Source organism: Musa acuminata, chromosome BXJ3-1, assembly GCF_036884655.1.
Source record: "Musa acuminata AAA Group cultivar baxijiao chromosome BXJ3-1, Cavendish_Baxijiao_AAA, whole genome shotgun sequence".
Lineage (NCBI taxonomy): Eukaryota > Viridiplantae > Streptophyta > Magnoliopsida > Zingiberales > Musaceae > Musa > Musa acuminata.
This window is the reverse complement of record NC_088349.1, coordinates 149,027-161,386: the sequence shown is the minus strand read 5'-3', so window position 1 is coordinate 161,386 and position 12,360 is coordinate 149,027. Positions and strand designations below refer to the sequence as shown.

General features: G+C 36.9%; 1 protein-coding gene across 2 annotated transcripts; it reads right to left on the bottom strand.

Moving 5' to 3' along the window:
* Positions 1-349: 349 nt before the first annotated feature.
* LOC135629692 (uncharacterized) lies at positions 350-11,485 on the bottom strand. Of its 2 annotated transcripts, XR_010493307.1 has the most exons (12): positions 11,329-11,485; positions 10,706-11,006; positions 10,510-10,608; positions 10,187-10,404; positions 7,108-7,304; positions 6,781-6,889; positions 6,362-6,672; positions 4,666-5,064; positions 3,206-3,290; positions 1,542-3,119; positions 884-1,108; positions 350-802 (listed from the first exon to the last, which is right to left on the bottom strand). XR_010493307.1 is itself a non-coding variant. In XM_065137474.1 (11 exons), the coding sequence occupies exons 2-11, from the start codon at positions 10,759-10,761 to the stop codon at positions 948-950; spliced, it is 3,213 nt and encodes a 1,070-aa protein (XP_064993546.1). In that variant the 5' UTR covers positions 10,762-11,006; positions 11,329-11,485; the 3' UTR covers positions 883-947. The 2 variants fall into 2 exon arrangements, 1 of the variants encoding a protein (XP_064993546.1); XM_065137474.1 differs by lacking the exon at positions 350-802 and having other exon boundaries at positions 883-1,108.
* Positions 11,486-12,360: the final 875 nt, after the last annotated feature.

The following is a 12,360-nucleotide window of genomic DNA, read 5'->3' as shown; positions in this document are numbered from 1 at the left end:
ACATCTGATAGCGATAAGAACAAAAGATTCATTAAAAAGACAAGGTTGATAGCTACTAACCGTGGAATAACATGGAGGATGAGAGAACACACCTACCAACCAAAGAATCGCTGAATGACATCATACAATAAAGGATATGAGGAAGAACTGCACCATTCTATATAGAGTTCTACTTAGACATATAATTTTATCATCTAGCATATATAATAATTATAGTCAAAGATTCCACAAAAGAGGAGGAAAGAATTGCAGACACAGGCACCCCCATCTCATGGAAGAAGGAAACTGGAGACCATACCTTTGTTTCCACAGCATGAAGGGCCATCTCTGAGACCACAAGTAACCCAGGTGAAAATGACAAGTACTATCAGCTTAAACATATTACCCATCAAACTGTTGGGAATTACTATCAGCATTCCAAGCCAGATACCAGGATGTAGAGAGAAGGCGTCCAAGCATGATACAGACAACGAAATATAGTAAGATAAAACAGGTACGCGTAGAATACATAGAGATCAGCAAGTAATATCTCCAGAAGAGGTTTAGGACAGCAGCATCATATCATGCAAACCCTACCATGTTCTTGTACTGAGGTGTTTCCATAACTTTCTCCAAATGACATAATTAGACAAGTGCTAAGAGAAGAAGCTTAATGTTTGTTCCATTTGGATGGGAATATTGACAACAGAAAAGAACTCAGGCTTGTCTATACACGTGCGAGTCCCTCTCATTTGGATCACCATCAATCTTCTATCATTCCCTTGGGACCGTTTCCGTCTTCTTTTTCTTTTTCTTCCTTCTCCTGTGAGGATAGATATTTGAAATGATACCGTACAAGTTGCCAAACACGATCAGCACAAAAAAGAAAATTAAATTCACCTACCAAACTATAAAAGGTCAGGTATTCCACAACCTTCTGATCAGATGAAATCAGAGGTCTTTTAGAGTCATCTGTACCGGAAGCTCCTGTCGAATTCTGGACCATATATACCAGGAATGTGACCAGCTGATGCAGGGTGCACCTGCTTTGCATTAGCTCTCAGCTCCATATCAATCAGCCTTTGTAATGCTTCCGGATGATTGCCTCCACCACCTCCAATGAGAGATCCTGCATATTGTAAAAAATATTTTAAAAATGGAAAAAAAAATTGAATGGTAATTTCTTAAAGAAAAAAAGCAACAGAGGCCAACTAGCAAAGCTAAACCAAATTTTAGGACAACCACAAAGACAAGATGGCCAACTAAATACTAGGATTTCTACCATTTAGGCCAAGCAGAAACTAATTGCAGCCTAGCAATGTCTATAATTCTACAACGAGTGAATTTGCCTACACTTATGCTCAGCGGCAAGTAAATTATCTGCCACAAAATGTGGTATTGCCAAACTCTTTAGTGTTCCAACAGTTCTAAAGTCGGATATAAGCAACAAGTAGACAGTTCTGTTACAGCCTCATGACCATTCAAGGTTCCAAACAAGAGTGAACCTAAAGCACCAATCAAGCAAACCACATGAAGCACAAGGGGAAATAGTAGGAATTTACCTGGCATTCCCATTCCAAGGCTGCCATAAGTTGGGTGCTGCTGATGTAACGAAATATTGTGTACATTGTTCATCTCAGGTATGTACCCTTGCATGTGATTTAGGTGATGAGGTAATGGTACACCTCTTGGAAAACCTGGAAGAGGTAACTGTTGTGGGTAGCTTCCTGGAATTGGCATTTGCTGTAACATCAAATGATAGTCAGGAGGTTCAACGTGTGGGCCACTAGCATAATTGGAAGTATTAAGTGGAACAACGTTTTCAAGTAAATTTCGACGAGGATCATGATGGATGCCTTCAGGACCAATAAACTTCATCTGCTGATTCCTATTTGTGAGATGATCCAGCCCCGGGTGCAGAGGCCTAGCATGATTGATGATATGAGGTAACTGAGGAGATGTTCTTCCCTGTAAATGATGATAAAAACTATCAGAACCAACCAGGTCATGTGGGGTGCGAAAAGGAGGTAAGCCATCCAGACTAGACGATGGAATTCGTTCTGCATCTCTTGTAATAGCATTAAGCAATTTGTAATTGAGATGTTCCACACTGTTTTCAGATAATAGCTCCTCACTTCTAGTAGCATTTGGAAAGGGTGAAGGGCCAGAAGCTACAGAGTCCAAAGAATCACTAGTAGTAATCAGATTATCCTCATCAGGCAAGTGAATTTGCAAAGCTCTTTCTTCAAAACCAGAAGCAACATGTTTTGAGTCCTCAATAAGAGAGTTTTCATGCTCTTTGGAAGGACCCATAGTGTGATGAACATTTGCATCTTGAATTTGGTTTGTAGATACCATGTCCATCTCATGAGCAGGTTTGTTCTGTTTATAGTCACCAGAACTAGAAGGAAAGAAACCAGCATCAGAATTTTGAAATGGCAATCTAAGTGATGTTGGAACTTCTGTAGTGTTAATCCCACCATCTGTAACTCTCTGCACAGAGACAGGAGCTTGAGCCGATTGGAGCTCATTCATAAATGCTGCCCCAAATAATGTTTCGAGTGTCAGGGTCTTCTCTGAGCTGGGTGCTGGTTCAGAGTTGCAAGAAGTAGCCTTCTCAGCAATCCGAAGTTTGAAACCAGAATTAGCATCAGTTATGGAAAATTTGTCAAAGAATTCAGCATCTAGACCATCAGGTGTTACTGATGCTGCCTTCTCTTTCTTTGTCCCCTTCTGTAATAGAGAAAGAAGATGTTGTGATGCATGATCATCAATATCCAGTTTCTGTTCCATTTTTCCATCTGTAGTCTTCCGAGGTCCTTGAACAGCATGCTGTGGACTTGAACGACCTGTAATGTTGGCCATGAAGGACTGCTCAAGGTCCTCACATGTCAGCACAGCAGGACTTAAATCTGGCTTAACACCTTGATGATACTGCTCAGGGATCCCAACCATCAAAGAAGTTGCGGAGGATGCATCAAGTTTCTCTGTGGTATCACTAATTTTTATAGGTAAGCTTGGTGCCATATGCTCAATTGCCTTGTCACAAGAAATTATGGAAGATGATGAGTTAACTTTCTCGTTGTTCACAATTAAAGAGAGCAAGTCCTTTGATGAAAAGTCTTCTACATGCTTGTTTTCTGTGAGCATATCAGAAAATATTAAATTGCCTTTCAAGTGGTAAAAAAGTTCTCCTACAAGGCACAAACACAAAAAGTTCTCCTACCTTCTTCAAGAAACCAACTAGCAAATTTGGAAGATTCGGAAATTGCAGGAACCCATGGTTCTTCATCCGTTTTAAAACCCTGATTCTGGAAAAATATCACAACAAGTTGGTCATCGAAGCTTTTTATCAGGCATATATAAGTAATAATTTGTCAAGATTCTCATTTTCATATACATACACACATGCAGACAAACATACATATTGTCGTGAAAAAAACACATAAGCATATATGAATGCAGAAACACTGGAACTCTGACAATTCAAAAGACTAGAAGGGGTAACTGAAACATGCAGATTTATGTATTAGCTATCCACAAGAAGCCAAATAGAGCTCACAAATCGAGACAAGAAGCTACCATTTTTTTTCTTTTGATTTTAACTTGTATCGATCTTTTGCCGGAACACACATGAAACCGATAGTTAATTCCTTCGTTTCAATGAGATGCAACGATTAAATTCAGGGAAATTTTGATTTTGCCTCCATTTTTGGAATTTAAATATGAGAAGTAATATTTGATTTAGTTAGTTCTTGGTTAAAACAAGTTTAGTGGTCGCAATTTTAACTACTCAGAATTTGAGAGGAAAGAGGACAATAAGTTACGTGGGACCATCAAAAGGTCTTAGAGTTGACTTGAGTAGAAAATTGCTCCCAAGAACATGGAAGTCTACTATTGAAAATGACAGAAACTATGCAAAACATTTACAAATGAAAAGTAGAAACATATTTTCCAAGAATGTGTTATCTGATCTCCAAGCTTTTACTTTATTTATGAATAGAAAGAAACCCAAGTATTCCACACAGGCCTTGTTGTTCTTCAATATTACTAAGAAATTTTTTGCTCAAAGCATTTTCAAACAGAAGTTTCATAGATCCCTTCCAATGAACCTTGTTATATTAGCTCTCAAGATGATCAGGCCTTGCCACCAGACCACCTCTGCCAACAGTATCATAAGCCAGGTCATGGTCACATCTGGATATAAAAATTTAAGCTGCAGCATCATGCTTTAAAATCTTGATCAAGGGAATGCATCTAAAGCACAAGAGTTATATTATCGGACTAACCTTTAAGTCTAAATACATAAAATTGTGCATGCCTATAGTTCTCCCATAAACCAGTTTCTACAAACATGTTGCTGCACAGTCCTCGCCCCTAATGCATTAATGTCATTACTCTATAATTCATCTGGCTGTCATAAAAAAGCAGGCATGTGTCCTTTTTTTTTTAATCCTTGATAAGACATTATCAAGAAAATTAACTAATTTAAATTTTTTTCTCACTCTAATAAATTTTAGATACTGGAATTATGACATAGAAAGAAAGTATCAACTTCATGAGCATAAGCTCTACTAACATTATTGAAAAAATATTAACATTATTGAATGATTTCATACAAGCATGACAAATGACAAAAACTGAGAGTGGGCATCAAACTTGATGTTCTTAAAGATGATTACATACCGCAGAGGAAGTTGGTGAACCACCAGAAGTTTTTATCACAGAACCACCAAGCAACTTTTCCAGAATTGACACTGAACTATCCTGCATAAGTGGGTTTGTAACCTCAAACTTCTCTTCTTTAGTGTTGGAAACATCATTCTCTATGACTTCTTCCCAAATCTTATTCACTTTTGGAGAACCGGAGGTTGAACAGGATATGTTTTCAGCATCCATTGGGAGCTTAACTTTGAGAGCCGATGATGGAATTGCAAGCTTTTCATCGACATTCACAACAAGATCAGACATGGAGCCAGTTTTTAGCATGTTGTTGTCCAGGCATACAGCTGATTGGTGCCTTTTCTCGGGATCATTATCGGTGCCATCTGGAGGAAGGTCATCCAGACTACCAGAAAAGCTACCCTGAGATTCCAAAGAATGCATTGGCTGTAAGGCCATACATACTGATAACTGATAGCATAACACAATCAAGCACTGAGTTGAACTTTTACATCATTACATGAATATTAAATTTAGTTATTACGTTGCATATTATTAAGCCCAAAAGCATGTTGTTGCGGAAACATCTTATACAGATTACTCACTCATTTCTTGATGATAAACTAACATGACAGAGTGCCAATGAAGCAAAAAAATTTTAATATGTTCCTCATTTCAAACCACTTATTACCATCACACACACACACACACCCCAACCCCCTGCCTACCCCACTATCGTGGTCTGAGACAACCATCATGTGTGACTAAACCCTGGCAGTGGCACTCTATTTTCTTTGCTGACAGCCATGAACCAACCTCCCTTTATCTGCTTATCTATGTCTTCTCCAGCAGCCATGAACCAACCACACCCCTGATAACTGTGAATAAAACTTAGCTCTCTCTCTGCTTCTCTGACATTTTTATACCACACCTCTCCTCTCCTCCACCAGCTCCCTATGTCTTCTTCGATGCCCAAAACACAACCACACCCAACCAAGTGCCCTTTGCTCTACTCTGTATGCTGCAGAGACAGACTCCACCACACCTCTGCTTTCCTCTGCCTCTGCACTTGTTCTGTTGGTATAGGCTCACTCTACACTGTTAATCTCACTCTTACAGCTAGTTTTCCCTTATCTTGATCTCATTATTAGTATTCTGGATTGCCATTATTTGACAATGATGTTAATTCTTGTTAATAAGAGTTTATGGATTATCACTGTTCAACCATAATGTTAATTACTAGATCGTCACTGCTAGTTTTTAAATTGAGGTTTTAAACAGTGATGTTAACTCTTGTGACTATGATGAAAGTTTCCTCTTTAGGTCCTTTTTATTTTTCAGAAATAATGGCAACCATAAATAATAATTCAGAAGAATCATCAGCAAGAAACAAAAAAAGACCTGCATGGAAATACAGCTATTTAGAAGATCCGAAAGACCCTAATATTGTTAGCTGCGACAAAACTACTAGTTATGATATTTTTCAAGCAACTACATAAAAATAATTACTAGTTCTGAATTCTGATAATATGATGAACAAGAATACCAAAGAACCATCTAATAGTTGAGAGGAACATATTCCAAAAATAAAGTTTCTAAGTCAATCTGATAGCTAGATCTAAACCATCTACTTGTCAGTATTATCTGTTCCTACAAAAAAAATGCAACATTTTCTGATTAGCAAATAGCAATTACTCAATATAGAGTTATATATTGGTACCTCTGACGCAAACTGAGTGCTTGAAGACTGAACAGGAAGGTTTTTGTCTAATGCTGTGCTGGAAAAACCAGGTGGTACAAGTGGCCGAGGTAGGGGAGCATTCATAGTAGAAGAAACCCTGGAAGAATCGTTTTGTGGCAGTGAAGAATCATCCGGCATGTCAGTTTTACTCATTTTACTGTTCCTATCAACCGAGTTCTGAAGTAATGCAATAATATCAGCATCAAGATTTTCTTTGTGATTATCAGGAATCTGTTTTGGCTTCTCTTGCAGTGCTTTCTGTTGTTCCTTTCTCATCAACTCGAAGGATGCTGCATTGGCAATATAACGAAGAAAAGTAAACCAGAAAAGAAAAGAAAATAATATTGGAGCTGTAATGAGTCACAATAGACCAATGTTCCATCATTATAACAAAATACCTCTTCTTCTCCGTTCTTCTTCCGCTCTGTCCTCGCTTGAATAATTAGTCGAACCAAATGTTTCATCATTACATGAATCTTTATCATCCTTCCGTTGAAAAGGTAAAGCCTGAAGTGAAAGATGGCATTTTCATTAAAAAAAATCTCTATAGATATTTATAAGATCTGACCTCTATCAAAACAAGATCTCTGTGGATGTTTAAATAAAGGATCAGAACTCAACAGGATGAGGTCAAAGATACTAAAGTTGAAATCAAAGTAAAAAAAATATGAAAAATAAAATTTTTGATGGAATCTAGTTTGTATTTATAGTCTCAAAAGCCAAACCTTATAAGGTCGTGGGGGCTGATAAGGTTCAGAAGTCCTATTAAGCTGAAACTGGCTGGTTGCCCTAGCTTTTTGTCCCGAGGATCCAGCATAACCTGAAGGTCTTGGAAATGCACCACTTCCCAGAAGTCCATCATGCTCAAGATTTTGAGATAAATGTCGAGATTGCTGTTGCTGTCCGTAACGCCTACCAGAATCTGTAATTTAAAGATACATCATTTAAGTAACAGAACTACCTCAGTTCTAAACACCTATATGGTAAAGATGTCAACTAGTAAAGTTACAGAAACAGACTATGATTCATTAGAACACAAAACATGTTTGCCAGTCAACATAAGCATCACGACACACCAATGGGCAGTGAAATTCTGCCTTTAAAGCTCCACCGACATCATGAGATTGCTCCAGGATCGCACGACTTCAGAAGCAAGAAATTTTGCATCTTGGCATTTGTTTTCCCAAAGAAAATGGTAAAACTGAATTTTTTAAATGATTCTGCAGAATCATTTCTATTTATTTCTCATTTGAAAAAAAAAAATTAATTAGAAGGTTTTTTTAAAATATTATAAGTTGACAAATGCCAACATCATCCATAATCATATGTTAGTTTAGAAGATTGTCCAAGAAAAATAAAAAAAATATCAAATGAAAAAAGGAAGGAGAAATTTTAGGTTTGCTTGAAGATTCTAAATAAAAATGAAATACATAAGTCTCCGATATGATTATATATTTCATCTTTTAAAAGTAGTTTATTCTTGATTGAAGAATTACAAATAAGGAAACCTATCAATCAAATATTTTATCAAACAAAAAAGATAGTTTGCCAAGACAAATATGTAAAGATATCTTCTCACAGAAATAAAGATGATATGACTGACATATTCTGATTCACAAAATGTAGTTTTTCTACCATATTATTCCTTATTTTTGTATTTTCGTTTTCATCATATACTTTGTGAATCTATAAAGGAGAAAGGAATTGTAACCGAAGGTCGCAAAATGATTAAATGAAATAAAATGCTTTTTCCCACATTATATGCCAGTGGCATGAGGCCACTTTTTTTTTTCCAATGGCATCATTCAATCATCCTCGTGTGAGAAGTCCAGAGGCACAATACTTTCATCCCTAGGAGTTAAAACTTGAGTCCAAGTGAGTCTAATAGCTATTTTTTCAATTAAGATTTATGATTCTTCACTTCCTCTCTCTTTTATCCCACTTTTCCAAAAAAGAAGTCTACATTCTTTACTCATTACAAACTTATCCCGTATCAAATTTGGTATCAAAACTCATACTGCAACATTAGAGTATTAGACGATCTATTTTATCCAAGATATTTTATAATTATTGTCAGTAAAATTTCAATTTTTTCACCTCAGGAAGAGTTCCTTTGCAGCAACAGTATATAATACTAGGCCATTGTGATTTAATTTTTCATTGAATAATTTTATTAGCTTAGGTCTTATACATATGTCATAATCTATATGATATGATAAAATCTACTACAATCTTACATTAGTTATAAGATTGTGGAGGGAGAGAAAAAAGATGAAGCCAAAAGAAAAGAAGGAAAAAAAGACAAATCTTAAACTCAGATTGAAGATTCTAAAGAAAAATGTAAGGCATAAGCCATGAATTTCATTAAGATATCTTCCTTGCAAAGAAATTTCTTCTTGAAGAATCCATAGAAAAGGAAAGTTTATCAACCAAATATGTTATCAAAAAGGAAGATTGTTTGAATATATATATATATATATATATATATATATATATATATATATATATATATAAAATATTTTTTATATTCCTTTTCTTTTTGTACTTGGGGGTCCACAAAATGGGAAGGGATCGTAGCTGAACATCACAGAATGATAGAGAATTGAAGGGTTTTTTCCCACACTGTGTAAATGGTGTGAGGCACTTTTCCAATGATTCAATTTCGTCATCCAGATTTGAGACATGGCAATCTATTAGTTATTCTCTTTTACTATTATCTTTTACAATAATTATCTTTCTCTTCCTCCATTCTTAAATAAAAATATATTTCCCTTTCTCGTCGTGTACTTATTCTAGGATAAATTTGGTACCAAACCTATTGTCCTACACAAGATTGTAATTATCAGTTAAATGAATGAATAGCTTTATTTCTCACATTATATGCGAGTAATGTAAGGCCACAATCTTTTTTTTTTGTAGTATGATTCCATCGTTACATGTCAAAGTGTGAAATCTTCATCTCTAAGAGTTACTCATTAGAAAAGAGCCCAGTAGTTCTCTTATCTTTCCTCCCTCTCTCTTTTCCTTCGTGTATTTTCAGACAAAACATATACAATCTATGCTTGTCACGATCTTGTCCTACATCAGACTTGATATCAAACTCGTCCTAACCCAAAATGAACTCAAACTCACCACATTCCAAATTTTTATATTTGAAATATGCAATGCGAAAACAAACCCAAACTTGCACCACAATTACAAGGAATACCACATGATGCATGATTCCAATCTTAAGTCCAAGACATGTGCAACAATAAGTAGTAATAATTTCCCAACAATTTGGTGTCGGCAACATGGATCTTCTCCCATTATTAAACTCCAGGAAGTACAATATTGCTAGCTACAATAAGAGCAATAAAACTTTCTTTTAGGCAAGTTTTCATGGGTATCCCTCCAGTTCTCATAGCATCGCTAATCTTGATGGACTTACACTGTACAATTAGGATATTCTACAGGTTACATTTTAGAAGGCATGTATATTACCTTCTAAAATGGGAACCTCATTTTATCTTTTGCAAGAGCTACATTTAATGTTAGCTAATGAAAACATATCTTAAGTTTAGAACAAGCAATCTACCAGACAATGACAACGGATATTACCTTCTAATATGGGAACCTCATTTTATCTTTTGTAGGAGCTACATTTAATGTTGGCGAATGAAAACATTTCTTAAGCTTAGAACAAGCAATCTATTAAAATAATGACAATGCGGAATAGTAAACCATTGCAACTGTCAAAACATAAATTTATTATCCTAAAACATAACAACACTAGAACATTTTGCAGAAAAAGCAAATACAAACCTTGCATGGATGCTTCACGATTAGATGGGAGGTCTCCATCTCTAGTGTCCGATCCAGAAGACCGTGCATCCCACCTTCCAGAGCTTCCTCGAAAATAACTACTTGCACCTTCTAACCTATTCGGCGGTGATGATCCATAATCACTCCGCTTTGTGCTCTGGAAAGTTAAGCCTCCAAAACTTCTTTGCCTCTCAATGACCGATGCTTCATCCAATTCACTGCATTGAGAAATACCAGGGAGTGAAGCAAAAAAAAATCTACAAGACCGGTGAAATGACAGAGAGCTAAACAAAGACTTGATATAGGCTTTCACCAGGTAGTACCTCAAAATCGAAGCATCGATTCCTCTGGGCAATTTTTTGCAAATATCCAAGTTGCTAAAAGACAAAAGTTCGTCTCTTGCATATAATATCTTAGACTTCCTGAGACACCGTACAAGAACGCAAATATATAAGCTGCCAGAGAACAATACCAACACATAACAACAGGAAAACAAAGATCTCAGATGAAGACGCTCACTTTTGAGATCCAGTTTTTCTTTCAAGCAATAACCGGTCTTCATTCTCCAGACTCATTCCCAGAAATTGAACGTACAAGGAATCTTATCAACTAAAAATGTTGGGCTCCTTGAATCATATGTCACACCACCAACTACCTTATCCTCCTACAACACATCAACTAATCCAGATTCCATACATCTACTACAGGTCAGCTAAGTCCGTTACAGAAGAAGCCAGCAACGCCAACTCAAAGAATGAAAAAACAGATTGTTAGAGCGCTAAAATATCCTGGAAACGAGTATTAGGTTCTGTACAGCTCCCTGTCCAAAATTGGCGAAAGGAAATCATCGTCAGCCAACAGAGAGGGAGGTTTAGCACCAAAACATCACCACAACTAACATCAAACAACAAGAGGCAACAACCAAAACACCGTAATCCAAAGATCTCGACGATCAGATCAGAAACAGGGAAGAATAATCCATCAGGAGAGAATCCGAGCTACCAAATACATAAATTCCAATGAGCGCGGATATCACAGCAAATGAGCTTAGGGTTACCACGAATCGTACGAGTACTTGAAATCGATGTCAAAACCCTAATCTAGGTGCCTAAAGAAAGGATCGGAGGCGGGGAGGGAGTTGCCTGGATCGATTCCGACGATCGCACGGGGATCGGTGCCGGCGTACGAGAAGGTATTGGGGGGAAAAGTGATCGATTTCTTCTTCTTCTTCTCAGAGAGAGAGAGAGAGAGAGAGAGAGAGGGGGGGGTGGGGGGGAGGAGAGAGAGATGGTAGGGAAAAGGGCTGAGAGAGAGAGAGAGAGAGAGAGAGAGAGGTCTCCGTCTCGTGGTCTCTCTGCTATATATGAGAGAGGAGGAGACGTGTGACCCCAACTTATACCCAGAAGGCCCTCTCTGCGTTACCATGCAACGAGAACTGGGATTTGCTGAACCGATCAAAACAGAAAACTACATATTGTGGTTAAAAAGGGCAACACGGCGTCATCTTTTTTGTGGGCTCCACATATTGTTTAAGTATGATCGCTTTGTTTCCTGCCTCCAACGGGACGGGGTGTGCTGCGCCCCCGTTATCTGTTCCACCTTGAAGTCCCAGAAACCAACCCAAACTCTTACCTCCTCCTAAGGCTGCTGTGCCATCCTTGAGAGTGATATTTTTAGTGTTCTTTGATCATTGAGCTCTAATAAATCTATTTTTTATCATAACAAAAGAAAGAAACTTAAAGATTTTTTTCCAAAATTTAAAAATAAATAATCATAATAATCATAATAAAAACATGCCCAAATGCTATTAAATTGTGGGAAATGTTGACATCTTTTGTTTCCTTTTTATGGTAAACTGTGACAATTAACTGTGACTAATATTGGATTTATGTTATTGTCTGTCCCAAAAGAAAGAAAAAAAAAAACCAAGTAAATTTATTTTAAGAATGATGAAAATATGGATAATGTTAAGCAAAGGTGTAATTTGGTATTCATTTCAGGTCAAAGATATCATCATCACCCTTGTGGAGGGAGGCCTACAGCAATGGCCTATGTAAAGGAGAGGGGACATGCACTTGGATCATACTATACTGGAATCAAATTGAACCATTTCCATCATCTCCTTTTGCTTTCATTATAAATGGTGAGGTTCTAAGTTCTTCTGAGGGTAAGAG